The sequence below is a fragment of the Clytia hemisphaerica genome, unplaced genomic scaffold (assembly GCF_902728285.1).
Source record: "Clytia hemisphaerica strain Z4C2 unplaced genomic scaffold, Clytia hemisphaerica genome assembly, whole genome shotgun sequence".
Classification (NCBI taxonomy): Eukaryota; Metazoa; Cnidaria; class Hydrozoa; order Leptothecata; family Clytiidae; genus Clytia; species Clytia hemisphaerica.
The window spans coordinates 676,847-701,326 of record NW_027104602.1 but is presented as its reverse complement, the minus strand read 5'-3'; the positions used below and the strand labels follow the sequence as shown (position 1 = coordinate 701,326).

The 24,480-nt window shown below is 35.1% G+C and overlaps 1 protein-coding gene across 3 annotated transcripts in view; it reads left to right on the top strand.

The window, feature by feature from the left end:
- Positions 1-380: 380 nt before the first annotated feature.
- The window catches only part of LOC136824142 (uncharacterized), a 54,683-nt gene continuing 30,583 nt past the window's right edge, over positions 381-24,480 (top strand). For 2 of the 3 annotated variants that reach the window (XM_067080308.1, XM_067080306.1), the window contains exons 1-2: positions 381-569; positions 1,114-1,238. In XM_067080308.1, coding sequence (XP_066936409.1) covers positions 1,150-1,238 — 89 coding nt within the window. In that variant the 5' untranslated portion in view covers positions 381-569; positions 1,114-1,149. Of the gene's footprint in view, positions 570-1,113; positions 1,239-17,599; positions 17,683-24,480 lie in introns of those variants that run through there. The other variant, XM_067080307.1, reaches the window with a different exon arrangement.

Genomic DNA, 24,480 nt, shown 5'->3' with positions numbered 1-24,480 from the left:
ACGTATGGAAATAGAGGTAATGTCGGCATCTGGCTGTCAATCGAACATTGTAGAGTCTTCTTTTCCTTCTCTTATGTAAAAGGATAACCAATGTTTTGAGAAATAAATTCAAAGGTCACGTTTCGGCTTGTACTTTGTAAAGAATCAAGAAATGCCAGGTCACTCTAGGTCAGGTCATTCAGGAGGCTTTTTCGAAAAGTTTCTAGATAGAGGTCAACTCGAACAATATCGGATACGAAGTTTCGATTGAACCATCATCTTCATTTTCATGTCTCGATAGGTCAAATATCTCTTCACCCTCTTCCCATAGGTCAACCGTATTGTTTTGAAATGTTTTTCTCAGGTTAAAGCGATGAAAATCGTCCTCTTTTCCCTTTTAGACCAAAAAGTCAATTGGTAAAAAAAAACTAGAAAAAAAAACAAGAACAACACTTTGCTGTCATTGACCATAAGCAAAACACTTTGCAGTTAAGTTTCAATGTATAAATAATGGTCTCTGAGAGATTGGTGTTTGGAGATAGAAGACTTGTAGTCCACTCAGAAAATGATTGCAGAAAAATATGTGAACGGTATAAACTATTTATATTTGCTTTTTTTAATTCAGCGTTTTGTTTTTTTACTACCACTTTCACAGTACTTTAGCCATAGGTACAAACCTTCAGTCACTCCGCCAAGTGCACTGAAGCTTGTTATCATCCAGGGTCCTTGCTACACTTTTTTTTAAGAACATCCAAAATTTTTGAAGCCTTCGAATGTTCTTAACTTTTTGAGTTTTAAGTCTAAAAATGTTCTTAACATGTACTTATTTTCGCCATTTTGTGGGTAATTTTGTGCGTTTCTCTAAGAAATCGGTGTTTTAGAGTCCCCAAAGCCTTAAAATGTTCTTAATTTGTTCTTAACGTTTTGGCCATCGAAGCCTTATGTTCTTTTTATATAGTTTGTTCTTATAAACAAAAAAACGTGTATTCAGCTGCCACCTGAATATGCTGATCGTCTTAGATGCCTAATTTTTGGCTCTATGATTCTCGATAACTCCTTATATTAATGACTATAAGTTTAATTTTTTGACTAGGCTACTGTTTATGTATTTAAGCACCGATTCTTACGTTTTAGAAATTCTGAAAGGCACATTTGGTATGGTTGAAACAGATGAGTGTTGTATTATGCAATGGAAAAGAGGAGAACAAGAGGCGCTCATATGATAACAGACTGGATGAATTGCTCGAAGTATTTTGCGGGTACGTCTGAATTATTATGTTTTTTATCGATTATACAGTTATTTGTTTGATTTTTGTCAACTCATATTTTAAGCCATTGATTGTTGATGGCATTGCTGTAGGTTTGTGCAATCTTCTTTGTCCTCAAGTTCAAAAGTTAACTGATGTTATCCAAACTCATTCCTAATACAGAAAAACGTACAAACCTCTCCCATTGGCTGTTCCATTAAAAATCCATGCAGTGGGGTGGACGAACCTTTTTAAGTCAAAATAAAATTCTTGGAAAATGGAAAAATTTGTAAAAAAAAAACCCCGGAAAAATTTATTTTTATACTTTAAAGTGACGGTTGACGAACTAAAACCTGTCTTTTATCTCCTGCAACTTTAGAATAACTATTTACCCCCTGGAAAATGAAAAAAGCACTCCTTTAGACCCCCTGGAAATTCTTCTTAGGTTACCCCCTGGAAATGTTCGTCCACCCCCTGTATGGAGATAAAATGGAATGTCCCAATTTTTAAAACAAGCCTTTTTTGTTTTCAATTTAAAGATTTCCTTCGTTCATGCCTTAAAATCCAACACAAAGTTATTTTCGGATTTTTTTAATGCATTACTCATCAGCGTCGGCTTCGTCTTTTTGATCTGGCCTAATAAATGAAGATCGTTGACTTTATCACTTAATCTCGTTTCCAAATAAGTTAAAAATAATACACATTAAAATGTGAGTTAATCCGCTTCCTTATCTTAAATGGTGCTTTAAGCCAGCCACGTTCTTTCTCGATTAATTTCATTTTTAATGGCCGTTTGCCAGAACTTACTCATTATATGAAAAAAAAATATCGCGTGTCAAAGCAAGGAAACATTAATTAGATGAGAGACGAACTTCCAAATTATACACCAAATATTCATTGGTTTTAATGGTCTTTCAGTCAAGCGCTTTCATAAATGTTGAAAAACAAACAACAGAATAATAAGAAAAAGACTGGTGAAAACTCTCTCGTGTGTTTGGAGCTTTAAAGCATGTGTGGCTCAAATAAATGTAACCTCGTCTGAACCTGCTTACTACCAATAATTAAAAAAAATTAATTCTCTTCTCTAAAATGTAACGATCACTCCAAAGGGTGACTAGGGTTAAATTATATTAGAGATTTTTTTTCATTCAGGTCCCGGGGTTTCTTTTTAACTGTCTTCATTTTCGTTAAGTTAATCGCTTTCTAATGTGCCGAATCAATAAAACCAATCAAATGACCAGTTTGTTAAAAAGAAACCCCGGGACCCGAATGAAAACAGCTCTCGTGGGTTAAAAAGTTTGTTTCAAAACTTGAATTCCTATCCTCAGTCGCTAGTTTTGAATTCCTATCCTCCGTCGACATGTGTTGTCGTCTAAATGCCAGGTATATCAGTGAGCTATCATGAGCTGCCTTTCCCTCCTACAGACACACAATATCGTGTTTTTAGTTGATTTTAATTGGACTAAACCTTCTTGATTCAATCCTCGTTGAATACTTAAGAAGACTGAATATACCTACCACGAGCATATTGTCACGATTTTTTCAAATTATGGTTATTGGCGGAGCGTGGGTTTTGTGGCGCATCAAACTTATAATTACCAGTTGTAAGGGAAATCTTCAAAGATGATTTTAAAAGAACAAGACTTTGTATATATTCATCAAAATTACATCATGCAGTTGACGTTTATCGCAATTGAATGTCGATTCACCTTATCTCTTACGTGGGTATGGGCCTAAGTGATTCAACACTCCGATTTTTTTTCACTCACTTCCCCTTTGTTCGATTTTTTTCTTTCTTTCGTAGTTTTCTTTATGGTGCGTAGTAAGTAATGACAAAATGTCATTCGTATATTTGATGTCAATGACATTGTCTGTTTTTTTTTTATTTCTGGTGTATTTGATGGCTTTGTTTTATTGGTTGGGTTTAAATAAGCCTTGATCAAATGGCGTGGGTTTCTGGTTTAGTTGCGGATCTAAGAGGGGCTCAAAATTTATGACGTAGAGCTGTCTTATGTTAACAACACTCCTTTTTTAAAGATTCTCCGATTTTGAACTCCCTTCGCAGATCCACCATTGTGGTTAGGTAGTAGAATAGTTTTTTCTAGATTGGACTTTGTGTTTTCATTTTTGAAGAATTTTTTGATCACTTTCTTATTTCTGTTTTGTCAGAGCTTTTTGAAACTGTCCTGCTTGACTGATTTTCTTATGTGTTTTTTTTTCCATCACCGTAGTGTAGCATGCTAAACAACTACCTTATCGGCCCTTTTTACGCCGGCCCTTATTGGCGTTATTTTTGGGCACGTGGCGTAATAAGGGCTGGCGAAAAAATGGCCAAGATTTTGCAATTTTTACCTAAAAGTGGCGTTAATTTTCGATCATTATTTCTCAATTTAAAGGATTTTAGGTATGATTCGAAGTTAAAAATTATAAGCCTGCTGTCCACTAGGCTATTTTTAGCTATCGCAAAACGATGAGCTATAAATAACACTGTCTATCGCGAAATAAACCTGTGTATCGCGTTATTTTATTTTGCGATAGGGAGTGAAAAAGTTTTCACTCAAGATTTTTATCCAATCGCGAAACAAACGTTTCGCGATAGTTTTTAACAATAGAACCACCTGCATTTCTTTTATTTCAATGTTTACATAAGATCAAATTACACGCGAGGGAAGAAAAAACTAGAGAAATTCATTTTGCGATAAGAACATCTTCATATCATGAGAGAATTTTTGACTTTTGGTGTGTGGTCTTGTGTGATTGTATTTTGAGTCAACATGCCAAGAGGGAAAAATAATTTAGAAGAAGATGAAAAACTATCTGAAGCCGTCAGAAATTACAAATGTTTGTATGACAAGTCGCGTCCCGACCACAAAAATAAACCATTGAAGCAGAAATGTTGGAGTGAAATCGAAAAATATCTTGGAATGGAAGAAGGTAAGAATATAATCCACTGATTTCCCTGGTTTTTATCAGACGATTTATTTTACTTTATGCCGATATTGTAAAGATTTCCTTTACCCAGACTTTACGTTTCTTCTTCACTTTTGCTGACTTCCGTTGCCTATGTTTTAAAAGCAAGCAAGAAAGAAGCGCCAACTGTAGCCCTTCCTCCTCTCTCATCTTGAAGTTTTGAGGAAATAATTTTTATATCGCGATTACACTGTTTTATAGTGGACATGTAAAATCTAAAAATAACTTCAGACATGCGATAAGGTTTCGCGATAACATTTCGCGATAACTAAAAATAGCACTAGTGGACAGCAGGCTTAAGACCTCACGAAAATCAGTGATTTCGAATGGAATTTTCAACATTTTACTACCGAAGCATGACATTTTAATGTAAATTTTAAACATCATTTACTAATTTGAAGCATAAGTAGCCATTTTTACAAATTTTGGCGTTATTAACGGCCCGAATTGGCTTAAGGCTAAAATTGGCCTCTGGGGGAATAAGGGCCGGCGTTATATTAGGACCGACGTGAAAAGGGCCGATAAGGTAATTCAGGAAAACTGCTATTAGCCCGTATACTCATCTTATTATCATTTAATTCTCACATTACTGTATTAATCAATCAAGAGTATGGGGAGATATGCTGGACATTGAATGTGGTGTGGTGATGGTACTCATATGTTCAGTACCTGCGAGAACGCAAGGTTCTCCCGTACTGTCCGAGTATCATCATCGATACAACACGGCTCTGATGTGTCGCGAGCACAGAGTACAATGTCTGGTAAGCGCTGTGATTTCCCTATCTAGGGGTAAGAAACTATCCCGGGATAGGGCCTGGTCCGATTATATCGGAGGGTCTGCTTCTCTCCCTGTTCTCTTCTCTTACTGTATTACACGTATTACTAACAGCTCCAGTCTACCACCACCGTGAGTTATTATTGTTGACCTGTCAAAAACAAAACTCCTACCACATATTTGTATGGCTTCCGTGCCAAAAAGGAAGGGCGAAGTGCTTTTCTAGCAACCATTAATGAATTGCATTTTTTTAGAAACAAGAACGTAAACAGCTACAAAAAGGTTTATCCATGTAGTCTCTATGAACGCAATATTATCTTCTTTTTTTGAATTGCTTCACTCATTCTTCAATCTTCATGTGCAATTTAAAAAAAAAAGAAAAAGAAAAGGATATGCTTAACTCTGTGTGTGTCACACAATCGATGACAAATCAAATTTCTTCAAGAATGAAAAGATTGTTGTTTTCAATTGAGTGCTGTATATATAAAAAAAAGCACCGGTGTGTCTCCTTAAGTAGCAATAAGATAATTACCGCAATGGGTGGCCATATAGCCACACCTTACTTTCTTTAACAAACAAACAGCTCTAAAGTATGGAGCACACTGTTGCCATATTAATAGTTTCAGTAATTAGCACATGATTTTATTACCATTCAATTTATTCATAAACGACCTCTATTTGGACTATTGCGGTCATTGTTTACAGACTAAAATAACTTTTCCGGTTTATTATGCGGGAAATTGAATGAACATGCAACCAAAAATAACTACCACTCCCTTTTTTACTTATGCCAGGTTGAAACTTAACATGTTTTGCAAATAACTGTGTTGGTGGTCTGTTCATGGTCTGTCTTTCCCGAAATCCTATCCTAAAGTCTACTATTTCAAATTAGCTGGCAGCGTTTTTTCAAACCTCAATAACTTTTGATAGAATTTGAATTAAGTAGCGATTTTGTGCTCGTTGAAAAGACAAAATGGAGTGGGATATTGTCATAAAGATAAAACTCAAAAAAAATCGGAAAATGAAGAAGACGAAAATCGAATTCTTTTTTGATAATATTCCACTCCAGATTATTAATTTTAGTGCGGGGAAGATAATTATATGCAAAACGACGGTAATTCAATCGAAGGAAGTCTATTCTGTATTGATACGATCAATGATTAATCACAATATTGTAATTTGCGTTTCATGTTTTATGGTGCACGTATCACCCGCATTGCATTGTTGGCTTCCATATTTTTAATCACGTATTAGGTTCGGGTAGGCAGGAGTTCCTTTCTGTTTCGGTGGGTTTTAAACAAAAGTGATACATAATTTTCGTAAATTGAATTCCTCGAAGAAATACGCAATTAGGGGTTTTCGGTGATGTCAAATATATTGGCAAAGCGGGCTTTTTTTATTGAATTTTGATGAAAGAAGACTTCCCATATCATTAAAAATTCATGTTTAAGACCAATTAAAATAACGTTGGTATGGGTTACCATAAAACAAACAAATTAAATTCGAAAAGTTAAAAAAATAGAACACGATTTTAATATTCAGCTAGATGAGAGCCTGACTGACCACCACAGCTTGCTAACTTCATCAGATAAAGAATTAAAACACGCTTTAGTATGCGTAATAGCCTGTGGTGATTATACTAATTAACAACATACGGTTTCCGCTACTTGCGTGGGACTATAAAATGGCAACATTCTCTTAGCATATGGCATCTATATTTATATTAAAAAAATGCCAAGTAGACATAATGGATGTGCAAGATGTCGTTTTTGCTGTTTCACTATTGGTAAACAAACATAAACATGTTTTATCTGTTGGAACACCAAAGTTGATTTTAGGTGATTGGTTAAGAAAGTCCATTTATCTAATAACTTTGAGCTCCATAAAGGGAACTCTCTGTGCCTTGTGGGTTTCCATTGTCAAGATATCTTTTAGTTTGGAGTATCTAATTTCTTTGCGTCATAAGTCTGATTCACAGATCTTTTGCTTCCATTTCTGAAAGAAAATTCCATCCTTGGAGGATGAGCAGAACTTCAGGATTCCAACTATTAATACTAGGGTTTTTGCAACTGGAATCCAAAGCATTTGATATTCATGATATGCACCATTGCAATGTCTTCCGATGACCCAACAGCTGATTGGTTGAAAGTGACGTATTGGCTGATTTACGTCACTTACAACCAATCAGCTATTGGGTCCGTTTTGTAATGACAGAAGACATTGCAATGGTGCATATCATGAATATTATTATCCTCAGATTACGTCAAGTTCCTGTGAAGGTAATATTTAGTCAAATGATTGAAAATAAATTTGAAGAATTACTGGGGGTGTAGGCACACCTGTCTACTGTAATGTAAAATCAACGGATATTTTTATAACTTTTTCCAGACTTTATCGCTTTCCTTATTTTTTCTTATCTGCATTAAAATATATTGATTGTGATTTACTGTGAGAAAATCGCTGCATTAAGATAGCCATATTCAATATATTAGTTTGGGACTTCGGATATCCTGTTCTAGATTTTGTTGTTTTAGATTCAATCGAGTAGGTGTATGTGGACTGTTTTTCAGTTCGATTTTCGGAAGGATAACCACAAGAGTGGGGGATGTGGAAAATAATAATGTTGCTCCGTGGTATTGGATTGTTAAACACTTGTATTGTGAGAATGATATTGAACCTTTTGCATGCAATATATTCAAATTATAGCTTTTATGATGCCCGTTGTCAAATAATTTAAATTGTGAGAAAAATATTGAACCTTTTAAATGCAATTATATTCAAATTATAGCTTTTATCATCTCTACAGTTAAATGTTTTTCGACTCAATATATGCGTTTTTTTTTATAAGAACATCCAAAATTTTCGAAGCCTTGGGAGTTTTAAGCCTAAAAATGTTCTTAACAGGTTCTTATCTTCATCATTTTCTGAGTATTTTTGTCCAATTTCCTTAGAAATAGGGTGTTTCAGAGTCCACAAAGCTTTAAAATGTTCTTAACTTGTTCTTAACATTTTGGTCATCAAAGTCTTATGTTCTTATATAGTTTGTTCTTATAAAAAACGTGTACAAATGTTTCTCTTAATCTACGTTTCTCCCACGGCGAGATAAAAACTTCTTCCAGTTTGGACTTTTCCTAGAATAACTGCCTTTTTGTCTTACTGTACTGATCAATGTCAAGCATTATATGCCATCATAGCATTGGTCATTTGCAAAATGTGAAAGAGCTCGGATTAAGTCCACCCACACCATCACGCTAAAGAAATCAGTGCCAGAAAATTATTATCACGAGTCATATGAAATAATACCTTTTCATTGGGTATAATAGTTGTTTATATTTTCTGCTAAATATAGCTTAAAATTTTGTCTAAAATTATACACTAAAGGAAAAAACAAAAGTCTATATTTGAAATGGTTGCATTTTAGTTCCTTTTCCTTGTCAGCATGAAGTATGCTTAAAAAAATGAAATACATATCTCGATTTTTCACACGGCTTTGTCTTAAAGCGTCTAAAAATGGCATCAGGAGAGAAATAATTCTCAGACAAAAAACAAGGTATTAAATTGAGATTTGAAAATCGGAAATTGACTTTCCAAATTTTTTTTCCAGTGTTTTTTAATGAACTCTAATTAGAAGCGCCATATCCCTCACACATGCAGCGGCTTAATAACACAACAAACATGCCTAGTATGCGAGGTATCCAAGCTAGCTAAAGCCTATTAGGTATTTTTTTCCGTCATCAGATATACAAATGTAGAAACATCATTACTTTTCCAAAAGTTGTTTTTTAATTTGATACATAAATAAGAACTTGGTCGTTGTGGTAGGTCCAATTAAACGCCGCCGCCAGCTTTTAAGATTAATTTTGAGTTTCAGAGTCCTTTTTACTGATTGTATACCTTGAAGTAACAAGCATCGTGCCAAGAATCCTTTGGTCTAATTGACCTTTCCGTATTTCATCACAAAAATGCTTTCATGTTCTCACTCCGTTTTGTTTTAATGGTTTTTATGTGGCTTGAAGTTGCGTTAGTTCTCTCAAACTTTACTTCAAGTTCAATGACTTGACAAAGTGAAACGGTTTTTCTGTTGAAAGTTTTTTGATTTTCCGATGATGCTGAATTTAAGACCCGAAGGCTCCTCTTTCAATAGCTGTCTACAGGAAGGCAAGGCATTTTTTTTCTCTGGATTGCTCCACTTACCCTTGATCCTTCCCTTAATTGCCGAGCATCAAGCAGAGAGGCACCAAGTACCATTTTTTGGGAAGTCAATTATGACCCGGTCAGGGATTGAACCAACGACCTTGCGCGTCTTAGCTGGGTGCACTTCCTCTATGCAACATGCGCTGGATTTAGGAATGTGTCAAAATACGATGGAATTTTGTTTGTTGTTTACGTGATGTTGGTGTATAAAAGATGCACTCGTGAGTACGCTATGTTAAAAATTTCTAAACCTTCTAAATACCTAAGCATCTGAATGAGAGCTGACAACGAAGGAGGAGCTCTGGTTAATTCAAAATTTTGTTCAGTTTCACGGTTGTCATAGCATAACGAAAGCAAACATTTGATGGGTTTCAATCTATCAAGTGAATATTAACAATCCCATACTGCAAACAGAATAAGAATGATTTAAAGTGTCTTGGTAAGCCTTTTTCGGCTATTTATTGTCTTAACAAGCCTTTTCGGCTATTTATTCCTTCTTCTAATGGTTGCAAGATAAAGTTTTGTAACTTTAGGCTGAGGTTATGTAATTATCCATCTATTCGTTACAAACTTTTAATTCCTTGATTGCTAAGAACGCTAATCGGGGGCTAATCGTCGAAATAATTTGCTTGGATGTGAGGATTTTCAGTAAGTAGGCCCGGCGAAACAACCGTTAAAGTAGGGAGGCTGAAGGTTCAAAATGAGATAAAATTTGCTAGGAATTCGAGAAAAAAATCTCATTTGCTCAAAAGTGGGGAGGCTAAAGTCTCCATCAATGTTGATGTATACAAATAGGTAGATTGATATCTAATCATACTAAAAAGCATGAAGTTTTCTTTGTCATGACGATCGAATTATCGATTGAAAGGATACTAGGACTAGTCAAGTATAGTTAGTAGGTTTCGAAGCTTAGTCTCTGCGAGTTCTTCTAATCACCCCTAATTCCATGAAGTTCGTTGCCATTTTGGGAAAGATTAAACGTAAAGGATATAATTACAAACTTTCTAATTAAACTTAATTTATCTTTGTTAACCAAAAGCCACATACTAATTAATGCTAATCCACCACCATGTGGGTGGAGGGGAGGTTTCAGGAAGTCTTTCACGCTTTCGTTATCTTTGCAATACCCGCCTTCTTTTCTGCTGGAAAGTATATATCTCTAGAAATATGATGAGGTATATTGCGGAAGGGCAGAAGGTTAGTTTCTTTCTAATAGACACCTCCATCAAAAGGTTAACGTAAATTACCCGAGAGTTAAACCTGGAGTTATGATACAACGCGCATTTGTAGTAATTAAGAACAAAAAGAACAGAAATAAGATACAAAGAGGTCCTTCAAAACATTGACTCACGTACATAACTTTGCATTTTTGATTTGATGGTAGCTCGAACCTGTAGATATTTTGTTCAGAAAACTAGCGTTATATTCTCAGCAAATTCTCAGCAACTCTCGTGACGATGACTTCCGTTCGAAGTATGTTGTCTGAGTCGGCCACATTTGCTTTGAAAAGACCATTCCTATTTGAAGAGACTAGGTTCTATCAGAACTGCTTCAAAAAAGACCTCCCCGAAAATATAATCAACAGACTATTTACCATATTATGAAATAACCGCCGTGATGAGACATTGCCAATTATGAAATTTTCATGTCAAAGGGCTTAAAAAACGCGGCCGAAAATACGATCAAAGTCCTTGTGACAGCGCATGACCGCGCTTTCAAGTCTCACGTCCAAGCTCAACCTAAAGCAGAACCATCGATATTATAGACTAGAGCTTAATTCCTTCCTGATTTGGCAATCGGCAGGACGCAAGAGGATCCATCAGATCAAAATCAAGCCACACGACGTGTTGTACGGAGATATCAATCTCGTGGATTAAAAAAGAAACGTTTTTAACGAATAGAACAATAGCCCTAATAGAGTATAAAATAAAAAAACAGCTATTTCTTTATCCATTTGATTTAGGAAATTCATTATCTATCTTTGAGATGTTCTATTATATTGTTCAGAATTGAGATACCGAAAATAGAGGAGTTTCTACTTTAAAAACGAACATCAAACATCTGAATCCATATATAGAGATTCCAGGAGCCATCCATTGTTATGGAAAAGCTTTCCGTTTTGCATGTACAGCCTCCTATTTTAAGAGCCCCTTTCGTAGCAAGCATTGCGTATATAAGAAGAATGTTGTAATGCTATGCATTGGTGAATTCATATCAAGAAAAAAACGTGGGCTGATGATTTTTTTGTTTATATAATTTTAATATCGCCGGTTTTCTCATGTATGCTATCCAATGGATATTTTCTTTATTGTTTTTGTTTGTAGTATAGTGTATGTTGTTGCATTTTATATTAGTAGTTCCCTGTTGTTCTCTTTAGACGAGAGAATCAGTATAAATATTGCTGGCTTTGGAGTACTTAGATGCAAACACAGTGCAGTGTCCAAAGAGATTCATTGAAAAAAATTTTAGAATATTTTATTGAGTGGAACAAGCACTAACCAACTAATCGAGATGGCATCAACGTTACTCATGAGCTGTATCTGTATGCTGGCCATCAATGTATTGTTAATAGAATCGCGACCACCTTTGAAAATTTTATCAGACTTTAATACTGATCCAGAACATCCAATCACTAGCCCACGGCAAGTAGATGAAACTAGTATAGGGGCTAGTGATGAATTTGTGAAAGAAGCAACACGAGATGAACTAGAGAAGTTGGAACCTGAAATGATACTTATTCACAAGAATGCAGGCGTTTCAGACTTTTATATGACGAAGGTATGAAATTTCGTAATTCATTCTTATTTAACAACTTCTCGGATACCTAATCTTTGTCTCTCCCGCTCATTAATTTTTTTAAATTTTCCTTGCCCTAATTCTTCTATATTATCCTACTTTCCGAAGATATTTTTCCCGGCATATTTCAATTCTATCCTTCGGTCATTCATCCCAGCCTGGATATTCCAGACCCTTTTGTGATTTTCCTTACTTTTAATTTTCCTGTTTACGCGTTCTTAATAAAACGGGAAAATAATATACAGCTGAGAATGAACGCGTCACTCTACAAGATTTTTCATTAATTATCCCCTTATCATAGAGGAAATATACTGATAATTGCTCTCATAATCTATTTTATAGTTTGCTAAAGTGAAAACTACCAGACTGGCAAAGAAAGTGAGCAGACATTGGAAAGGTAAATACTTCTTGGTCATTATCAGTGCATTCATCTCCAGTAAAGATCCAAAGCGATCATTACATCATAACGATCACTCATTACATCTCGAGGGACGAGCTTTAGATATAACAATAGGAACCAAAGACAATGGTAAAACTGTAACCATTATGGATGATAGAAAAGCTGGTAGAATTACCAGAGCAGAAGAGGTTGAATTACTTAAAATACTTGGCACTTTAGCTAGAACTGGCTCTAAATCCTTTGAATTTGCTCAATTGTTTGATAACCATGTACATATCTCTACAATGAGACGTGAAAAACTTCTAAGGCATTAAAACCGTTTTAGATTCGACTCACAGTTTTTATTATAAATTATTTAAAGAAATAAGAGAAATTTTAATAAATGATGTTTAGTTTTGTATGTTATTTGTATGCTGAATCAGCAACAATTTTAGATATTTATTGTTATTTATTTTTTTGTGACGTCATGCTGCATATTATTGTAGTTCAATTTTTGTAAAAAAAAATTATTTTTTTACACCTATTAGCAACGCCTATAGTTGCTAGAAACCAGTTCAATTACTATATGCACCTTTGGACTTAATTAACTCAATCTATAAAGCTCTAAAGTATAAACTGACCTTTCGGCCTTTGACCTGCTTTTGTATTTTTACATTTACAAAGCCAGCTATGCATTATTGGCATTTCACATATATATAGTTCTTACATTCTATTCAAACACGTTATTGTTTTTATGATATAGAAGAAAGGCGCACCGTTTATGCTGACAAAGCAGAGCTTACTTAAAAGATACAGCATATAGAAATATCTGTCTATTTTGTATGTACTTATGTAGAATATCAACTATGAATTGTGAATTATTTTTGATTGTATAAAACGTAAAATTTTGCTAACATGTTACAATTGTAATTTAGTAAATAATGTATATTATTAAAACAAGAGTCCCGAAAAAAAGAGCATTATTTTCTGGACACGCTGTATTTAAATTTACTACCGAACGGTTTTTTGATATTTATTTTTTGTGTGTAAATAAACAACAGTAGTGGATGTATATAAGGTTTTCTAACGAAGATGGGGAGCTATTACTTTCTATATATGGTTAAAAGATCAAAACAACACTCTCCAACACAATGTTGAAACTTATCTACACCCACTACTGATAGATTTTGATTATTGTTCCAGGAAAGATCTGGATAAAAGAAAAACACGTTGATATAAACGTTTTTTTATAAGAGCAAACTATAGAACATTAGGCTTCGATAGTCAAAATGTTAAGAACGTTTTTAAGGCTTTACAGACCCCAAAACACCTAATTTCTTAAGGAAAATGTGGAAAAATACTCACAAAACAGTATAAATAAGAACATTTTAAGAACATTTTTAGGCTTAAGTTAAGACATAAGTTAAGTTAGAACATCTGAAGGCTGCAAAAATGTTGGATGTTCTTAAAAAAAAGGATTGTAAGTGATATAATTTAAGAAACACATACAGTTCTATGATTTGTTTATTTATAATTTGATGATTGACAACCTATAGTTAGGAATTCAGGATGTTTGCTACTGACGAAAATAATTATAATTGTCTCCGAACTGTCATTTTTCTAAATCATTTTCACGTGCTTTAAATTTGAAGTATGTATTTATATGTATTCACGCTTCTTTCATACTTTGCTTGTTGTTTTCGTTACAAGCTCAGCGTTTTTGAAACTGTGATTCAGACCTCGGAAACATAATGTCAATCTGGCTTTAAATATTCCAAGATTGATTTCCAAGACTTTATATAGTTCGAATTCTTCCTTTCTTAAAGGTCCTTATATGAAAATAGCACCTAACCTTAGAAAAGGGAGTAGGAAATACCTATAGGTAATACCTATAGCCCGGGGTCAACTTTACTCTTTCAGGACGACCCCAGCTAATTTCCTTCCATTTGGAACAATACTTTTCGGCTGTCGTAACTTTTTGTGAGGACCTGATTTAAAAATTTGACATATTAGTAAAACAAAGATAAAACATAAAAAGAGCTTTCCAACGAACCCAAACATGACCTATTTAGATTGCTCCAAAGCTGAGATAATTGCATCTGAAGTTGGAACTTCTAAAAAACGAAAAAAAAAATTTTCGATTTTCGTTGCCCTGAAAGAGTTGAAGGGTTTTTGACAGCATGTTTAGCCGTGATTACTCGCTATATAACAAAACTGAGTCAGAAGTAGAATTTAGTCTAGGGAATAACCAAGAATAAGGAGTCGACATGGATTCTGCTTTTTTTTCTGATCAGGAATGCATACTTTATGGTAGAAAAGACTTAGATTCAGATTGATTTATTCAGACGTCTAGGTTAATGTGTTTTTGACATTCAAATCGTAAAATGCGACAGAAACTAATTTTTTGCGTACTTCCGTAGTACCTCTTTAGTGGCAGACATGTGGCTTTGCCAAAACCCATTAATGGTTAGCATAAACCACAGACATAAAAGCCACAAAAACAAAATTCAGCATTGACAGAAAAACAAACAACTTTTATGTGACATAACCTATAAGAACTCACTTCAAAGACCTCCATGGATGTGTTGGCGAGCGCAATTCACCTTGCAGGATATCGGTCGTCGCCAAGGAAAAGTTGATAGCGACAAAATAATTAAATGATTGAATAATTAAAAAGCATAGATTACAACCAACGTAATTACGTAGGTACACACGTGATATTATGGATAATTCTCTTATCCTTAATATAAAGTAAGGCAACTAAGGTTAATGTAAACCATGAAGGAAGTTTCTCAAACTCCGCTAACCAAACTGAAAACAGACCAATTTTAAAGTATAACTTGATAAAGACAAGCGTCGAAATGCCGTATCACACGTAACTGTGGTACTTTTGAGCAACTGAAACTTTTCAATCCTCTACTAAGGAAGAGAATATATTTAGGACTCTCGACACGGACTTCATTTTTTATAAAAAACTCTTGATGTACGCTTTTTTCGAATAACAAGGATTTTTGAAGAAATTCCTTTTCGTAAGATTCGTGATGAACACTGCTGTTAAGAATAATGAGGATTATTTAATTATTATGTCTTTGCAGCTTTAGGTTCGTGATGCACGCTGGTATTAAATACCAAAGGTATTACAAATTACACGTGTTTTTTTATAAGGAACTACTCGGGCTGAGAATAAGAAAAAAACTTGGGACAGAGAGTTAAAAAACTTGAAACTTGCACACATTTACAAAAGCGTAAACACAAATGTGATGAAATTAGTTGAAAATACTTAGCAAATCCAAACTAAGCAGCTAAGTAAATAAGGAACTCGATAAGGAACTTTGAGGCTGAAATTCTCTGAAAAATTAAGTATCTCCAGGCTCGAAGCCAGTTAAGTTAAGTTAAGATTCCTTATAAGATAAGTAACATGTATGCCGTTTCATCATGAATTTAGTGATATGCGTTATAACAATACTAGAATAACAAGAACTTTAAAAAGAAATGGACTTAATTGTATAGCTTGAGGTCTGTGATGATGCACGCTGTTACCTCTGCAGCTCGAGTTTCAAGATGCGCTGTTGTTAAATTCCGAAGCTTGTGTGTAGCTTGAGAATCGTGATAGAGGATGTAGTTTTCACAGTTTGAGGTTCGTGACACACGCTATTATTCAATGGCGGGGGAGGCTTTTAATTATTGTCATTGAAGAAAAAGATATGTTTAAATAAGAAGGAAGGTGTTCCATTTATGTGTACAGTCAAGACTTTCTAACTCGAATATTTCCTTAACTCGAACAAGTTTTATGGTCCCTTCAGTTAACAATGCCATAGTTTGCACCCCCTTTTAATAAGGGAGGATAAGGCCTTTGTAGGGGGGGGGTACCAAGATTTTTCCCAAAAATCTGGGGGGCTGGAAATATAGGGGGAATGATCAAATAAGAAAGGGGGATCAAATGAGAAAGGGAGGGGGTGTTGAAAATCTTTGGTTAATTTTTTAATCATATACAAATGGTCATATTGTGACCATTGCGTCGTTATATTGCGTTATGGAGAATTCATTGTATTTGAAACGTGATTTACGATGCTATATTTGGTCTATGAGGTTCGTGATGCGTGCTGTTTTAATAAAGGAAAAAATTTCCGATTATGTAATTGCGATATGAGGCTACCGTGACGCATATAGCAATTCAAAATTCAAATCTACTTTTAGCATCATCCCTATAAAGCAGTTTCATTTCCGTTAACTTATGCGTAAATAAACTTTCCAAAAACAGCTAACAAAATATTTGTGGAATTTTTAATAAAGCCGCTCTGATTGACGTTGCGGCCATTGAGTGATGGTGACGGGAGGAGAATAGTTGTAAAGATTCTCTTTTGATTCTCCAATATAGTTATCTTGTCAATTTTCGCTCTTAGGGAAACGCACGGTTGTATTACGCGAGCTTCTCCTTTTCCTGGATGAGATAAAAGATAGATGCAATATCGTATAATCTCATTGAAACAGACTATTGTACTTTCATATCATGCCTTAGAGGACATGCCTTTAACATTTGTAAACAACCGTAGTAGTACGTGCAGCCAAAATTAAGGTCTATAGGCAGGGCAGTAATCTCCGATCAGATTCTGATACTCTGTGTATGACACGTATTCACGCGAAAGGCCATGGCTTCGCAAGAGAATCTGCCCAAGCTGGTACACCGCTTTGATAGTTTTCTGCTCCCAGCTTTTAGGAGAATGAATATTGAATGAGCTTTTGAGCACGGTGATTGGCTAAAGCAAAACAATCGCACAAAATCAAGCGCAAATCACAAATATGGATCATAAAACCAAGTCGCTTTCACTTTCGTTTTCAATCAAAAAGCAGCCCGGCATTGATTGTTTTGGCTGAACATCGAGGTCAGATCGGTACATTCGTCATGTCCCTTTAGAGCAGAGCGTATTATGCGCAGAATGAATGATATGTTACGAGATTAACAGGACAGAAAATATTTTGCCAACTTTGATCCCAAAGTTTCCTACTTTCTAAAGGTAAACTTCTTTCCTGTGGTCCTTACAGTGCAAAAAATTCTAATGGAACATCCACGCCTTGAATATTCATTATTCATCAGCTATAACTTTTTTTTGGAAATGCATCTAAACCGATCTAATCCCTGATAATTAAAGATATTGCCTTTCAGCATTCACCACTTTTCATTCCAATAATTACATAATAGCTTGTTAAAAACCTCCAGAACGAAATTGTTGAATTATTGCTTCTGACAGGATGGTGGACGGTATTTTTAGCGATTTTGTTATGATATTTCAGTTGCTATGGGAATGGGAGACCAGGCTAAACACCACAGCGGCTGAGAAAAGGTTATTACATAGAATTATTAGATCCTTACCAGTGGCGGCCTGGCAGGGGGTGCAGGGTGTGCAGTGCACCACCCAGAAAGATCTGAGAGGGGCGCCAAAAGAGCTTTTCAAGGGGGCGCCAAAATTTTGTCGATGTTTAACTAGGCAATTTGGCGCCCTTCGGCACGTTTATAGCGCCTCCTATGAGTACAATGTTAATTTTTTTCGCCTGCGGCGCTTTAATTTAACCTCTTGCATCCTTTCTCTTGAATTTTTTCAAAACTTCTATCAATATTCAATCAGAAGTAAGAGAAGTGTTGTGTATCCACCAGGGGTTAAAGAGAATGTGTCGCCCTTATGAATTGGGCGTATGAGAGTGCTCTTCTGCGACCGCTAGAAATGTTTCTTTGACGGAAACGAAAGTCAGTTTTGATGGATATCCAAGATGGCGGCTGTTGTTTCATTCGACATCTAAGTTTTGTTGCAAGAAGAGAAATTTAACATTATTTAGCAAACTCGAACAAATTTATTGCTCACTTTCCCCTAGTTCACCCCTAAAATGAGAGATTGCCAAAAATGATCAAAACTTGTGGATTCTCGCTGTGGTTTTTGTGGCCTTATTATTATTATTAAAATGAATATTACAGGTTGTAGGCACTCAGTGGGCCTCTAAACCCTGACTGACTAACTTTCTCCGTTTTAGAAGATCTTTTAAGCTGTTTGACCTTTCTTACACCAAAAATTTTTGCCTGAGGCACCAAAATTAGAACGAACCCTTCTTCCCAACTGCTGCATTTTTGGGGGCTCTTTCAGCCATGATCTTTAATGGAAAGTAAAGTAAGACCAGCGGCGCAAAAGTTTTAAGATTATCAGGTAATTTTTCTGATAACAGTTTTAGAAAGCAAAAATATAGACTAAATCGACTTACAAGGTATAAAATTTCCATTTCTAAGATTAGGGGCGTTACTTTCAACCAGTCACTGCTCTTACAGTTTAATATTTTCATTTAATGATGAAGGGCGCAAACAAGGACAAAAATACCAGGGGCGCCAATTTCAAAGTTTGCACCACCAAGAAAATTAAGCCAGGCCGCTACTGATCCTTACAGGGATTTTTCTAGGCACTTTTTTATGTCTGTATACCGGCCGAAATACTCAATCTAAGATTGAGTTTTTGAAATTCAATCCAATTTTTGCTGCGCAAGTTCCCTTTCTGGCATATTAGAAATTCAATCTACAGTATGTGGCCCCCAAAACGGCGATCAAATTTGAAATTTCTCTCAAATCTAGAGGAAAAGAGATTTTACAAAAATTTTTGCTGCATGAAAACCTTTAACATCTCTACTTTATTTCCTGGAAGTTCTTTTTCAAAACTTTCAATTTCAACAATATTTTCTAATCGCTTAAAGATAGGTAGCTTTTTTCTGATGGCCCCCAAAACGGAGGTTTGAAATTTTAGCGATTTCTCGAGATATCTTTAAGATAAGAATACAAAATTTTGACCATAGTTTTGAAATGTGATTTACAGGGTTTTGGGCATAAATTTATTTGATAAAATCTTTACAGTATACCCCTGGTTGTCAAAATGCAGGCTTGGGGCCCCCAAAACGGAGGTGTAGTTAAAATCAAATTATTAAGCCCAGTGGTAATAGGGGGAAAAACTATGAACATATTTATTTTTCCCTTAAATTTACGACCCGATGGATGTAAAATTTATGATTTTTATGAAATATTTCAAGATTTTCGATACTGCAAAGTCCAAACTGAAAATTTAGAAATTTTCAAAATGACAATTTTGATTTAACAACGTCTTAATCGAGTTTTTGAAAGCAAATCTCTTTTGAAAATAGTTCCATTCATGTATGGAATAAGCTGTGAAAATTTTAGAAAAAAAGCTTGACTGAAACTGAAATTATTAAGCTTTAAAGATATCTTTCTCCTATATTTTGCAAAAAAATGACAGAATTTGCCGTTTTTGCTGATTCAGCGAAAAAATTTATATATAATGTAATTTTTTTGTTATAAACTATTAACTCAAGGTGATAGGAATAGAATTCCAAGATTTTTTGCATTTTCTCATATTTAGAATTTCCGGTTTTGTCAATGCTGATTCTAGGGCTCCAAAATACTGGTTGATCTTCAAGATGCTATATCTTTTACCCAGCCTCTATAGTCACAGATGTATTTGCATTTTCTGAACGGCATTAGGTGTTCAATATCCAAGGAGCTAGAGTGAGTTATATGCAATTTTCATCTAACTTTGGTGTTAAAATATTTCCTTTAGACGCAAATATGTTATTTTGAGTCTGTCTCAAACCAGCAAAAACATGCTCATTTTTAAGTATAACTAACCATCATTCTTTCAAAATAAACAAAAATCGTTTAATCCTGATAAATCTACAAGTCAGAATCTTCATTTTAATGAAAACCTCCGTTTTGGGGCCGTCTCCGTTTTGGGGGCCATATACTGTAAGTTTACAAAAACGGCCCCAGCTCAAGGTGCTTAGAAAAATTCCTACCATACTGTTTGATACCTAATAAAAAAGGCAAAGGTAAAATTTGTCGATTTTTTTTTTTGGGGGGGGGGTTGTACTTTTACGGTGTGACGGGATTGGCCCTTTTTTAGTAAGGTATTACGGGATTTGACGAAAAAAAAGACAGGAAAACGGTATTTTAAAATCAGACGTTGACGGTATTTGGCCTTATTTTTTGTCATTATACCGATATTTGAACCTGTACAAACCGGTGTGACGGTGTTATTATTTTTTTAAATTCTCGGGATTCCGGGATTCAGCAAAAATTTTGACGGGAAAACGGTATTTCGAACCCCTACAAGCTCGGGGGGAGTTTGTAGGGGTTCGAAATACCGTTTTCCCGTCAAAATTTTTGTCTGTTATTTTCTTGAAGTCTTCTGTGTATTTTTCAAGGAAAATCTTCTGCATGTTCTGAAGTCTTTTCGGTGTTACTTAAATCAGCATACAAGGAAAATTTCAATGCTTTTGAAGTTATTCTATTGTTCCCAAGAACATTTTTCTGTTTAATTGAAGTTTTTTGTATTTTTGAAGGAAAAATTTCTCTTTTATAGAACTAACTTTCACGTTGTTTCGTACTTTTCCCAATAAAATTTAACACATCTGTAGAAGAAATTAAATTAGATTCAATGCAAATTATTTGACACAGTTGCAAAAAATACTGTAGCGATTTTATTTAATTTTAATATTTAATGTTTAGATCGTTTTTTCAATAAGAACAAACTATATAAGAACATAAGGCTTCGATGGCCAAAATGTTAAGAACATTTTAAGGCATCGTGGGCTCTAAAACACCCAATTTCTTAGGAAATTGCACAAAAATATTCACAAAATGGTGAAATTAAGAACATTCTAAGAACATTTTTAAGCTTAAAACTCAAAAAGTTAAGAACATTTGGATGTTCTTCAAAAAATTTGGATGTTCTTATAAAAAACAAAACGTGTACAGTATGATAAAACAGGTGGCTTGAGAAATTGCATTATTCATAATCTACATCGAGCCAACTAAATGCTTTGTGTTTTACTTTGGCTGGTCGAAAATTTTATAATCTTTTTGAGATTGTTGAAAGACAAATGGCTGCTTACTCTCATTCCTTTCAACATATAGAAGATCAACGTAAAACTGTGAAATCATATTGTCGACAACTTGTGGGTCTGAATTTTCGAGGAGAAACGAGTAACCTGCGTGGACAACTGGTATATTTTAGAATCCAACTGCAAGGCTAAATCCCGGGCTGGAGGTTTGTCAGGCAGCGAGTGTGTTTGAGCCAAATATCTAAATACAGCCCTTTCTTCAACAAATTTTAGTTGACCCTTTTGCTCGCACACATCGGGTACCCATTTCGCCTGGAAGCCATTCCCCGGATAAAAGGATCGGAGGAGTAAGTTTCGAATTTACTAGGGTAGCTTCAAATTTACTAGGGTAGGTTCGAATTTACGAGGGTAGCTTCAAATTTACTAGGGTAGGTTCGAATTTACTAGGGTAGGTTCGAATTTATGAGGGTAGCTTCAAATTTACTAGGGTAGGTTCGAATTTACGAGGGTAGATTCGAATTTACTAGGGTAGCTTCGAATTTACTAGGGTAGGTTCGAATTTACGAGGATTGATTCGAATTTACGAGAGTATCTTCAAATTTACTAGGGTAGATTCGAATTTACGAGGGTAGCTTCAAATTTACTAGGGTAGCTTCAAATTTACTAGGGTAGGTTCGAATTTACTAGGAGGTTGACGTCTAAACAATAAACAAGAAGCCCGTTGGCTTGAAGGCCCAGCGAAAAGTAACGTGTTGAAAACGAGCGTGCAAGACAGCAAATGTATGACCCTTGTTGACATGGATCAAAGTGAAGACAGGGAAAATTTTTCCAAAATCACCGCTGTACTTCTCATTGGTTAGACGCTTGAAATTTTATTGAATGGTCTCCTACCAACCGGCTCTACAGGCGCAGGTTCACCTGGTTGAATACTCTCAGGTATCGTGAGATTGGGTAACTTGCATCAGTGGAGGCTAACATAACATGCATAGCTCTCAAATGAAAGACCTGGCTGGTCATTAAAATACAACTACGCAGCTCCGCTCGCAGCTCTACTCTACCATTTTTGTTTTGATTTAATTTTGTATTTTAATGACCAGCCAGGTCTTTCATTTAAGGGCTATGCATGTTAGCCTCCACTGATGCAAGTTATCCAATCTCACGGTACCTAATAGCTGGGGGGTTTGGAATAAGCGGGGGGAGGTTGGAAAAAATATCAAAACTTACTAAGCAGGGGGGGGTTTGGAATAAAAATGTCCTAGGTGGAAAATTTCCATAAATTATGCGCGCCCATAGAAAAATATTTTTAAAAACCCGCGAATATATAGTGAGTGGGCGCTCTTTAACCAATTAGGTGCACTCGCATATTCAGGTCGGAGAAATATCCCTGCAGGCATGTTAGTTGGACCAGACCGTAAACCAGAAAAATAATCTTTAAAAAACTAGACGATGAAATAGGTCTGCATATCAAGGCTAATAAAATTCATGTGATTTAATGTGAGTTAACAGTTAATGTGACAGATCCAGAAAATGACCATTTTCACTGCTTAGTTCAAATTTACCCATGAGCTGCATTTTTAGTGTCAATTAACAGATTCCAGAATCAGTTTATGCTTTAAATAATTATGTGAGTCGAGTTTGAAAAATCAAGCCACCGATCGTTTAATGCGACAGATCCAGAAATGACCATTTTATTTAATATATACGTGTAGAATCATGAAAAAAGTCCCAATCTTCTTCAAATTTACACATGAGCTGCATTTCAGTCTCCATTAACATGATTCCATAATCAACTTATTTGAAATAATTATGTGTCGAGTTTGACAAATCAAGCCACCAATCGCCAAACGAGACAGATTCAGAAATAACCATTTTCACGCGTAGCATCATGGAGAAAGTTCCAATCTTGTTCCAATTTACACATGGGCTCCATTTTAGTGTCCATTACCAAATTCCAGAATCAGTTTACTTGAAATAATTATGTGTTGAGTTTGAAAATCATACCACGTCCCACCACTGACCACCGTGGTTTTGTTATAAACACTAACAGCCTGAACAGCGACAGATCCAGAAGTGACTGTTTGTAGCATCAAGAAAAAAGTTCCAATCTTATTCAATTTTACACATCAGCTGCATTTCAGTTTATTTATTTCTATATCAGAAGCCATTATTTCCTAAAAATTTATAAAGTCTTTTTGAAAACAAGAAATTAAAAATGAAAGTGATTTAAGGTAGAGCTTTTACTCATAAAACTTGAGCAAAGACTATAAGATATGGCAGAATGTTGAAAAAGGTTTATAAAGAAAAACAATTACAAAATTTCTTTGGTTTGAAAGTCTCTTGACCACTAAAGCAAAGAAAATGTTCAAGAAAGTATGAATCTCCTCGCTTCGACCGCCATCTTGTTTTGTTTTGAAAATTGTTTTGAAGGAGCGCGGAATCAGAAAATATATCTTTTATAGCCAGTATCCAACTTTAGCAAGCTTTTCCATCTCCAGACGGCAAAATTAAAATGTGTGGTACTGGTTTTAAGCGCCGTTTCTGCCAAAAGTGACAAACGGACAACGGACAGACAGAAAATTGCAAATGAAAGGCCTACGCTTAGCGCTGGGCCAATAATCTAATAAAAATGAAAGCTCTCCCCATTATGTATTGGATGTCAAAAATGCACAAAAATCCTATTGGTTTCAGATTTATTGTAGCCTCGAAAACTTGTAGCACCAAACCACTGACCTCAGTTGTTTCAAATTTATTTAAAGTTTGTTACAAACATGTTGAAAGTTTTCAAAGAAAATCAAGATTCTTTTCTGGGTTTAGCAAATTTTGGGTTGTCCAAAATTCTTCACCGGTTATTGAACATCTAAATCGAATAAATGCTAAGAAAAAAGCACAAAGAATTTCTACCTTTGATTTTGCTACACTTTATACCACTCTTCTTGAATTACTTGTAAAAACTTTGACAAATATCATTAATTTCTTTTTTGTTAGGGTCTGTCGCAATAAACTTAGATTTTCTGCAAATTCGGTCTATTGGACAGCAAAAGGAAAAGATAACAGATTTTTTACGCCGCTGACTTTCCCATGTTTATTCTCCCTATTTATCTAGGGTTTTATTAGAGTTGGTGTTTGCTTTAGGTGCGCACTGTCTTTAGTTCAATCCCTCGCAGGATCATACAAAGACTTCGTACTTAGTACAAGAACAGTACTTGATGCCTCTCTGCTTAGTGATCAGCAACTAAAGACAAGGCAAGGGTAAA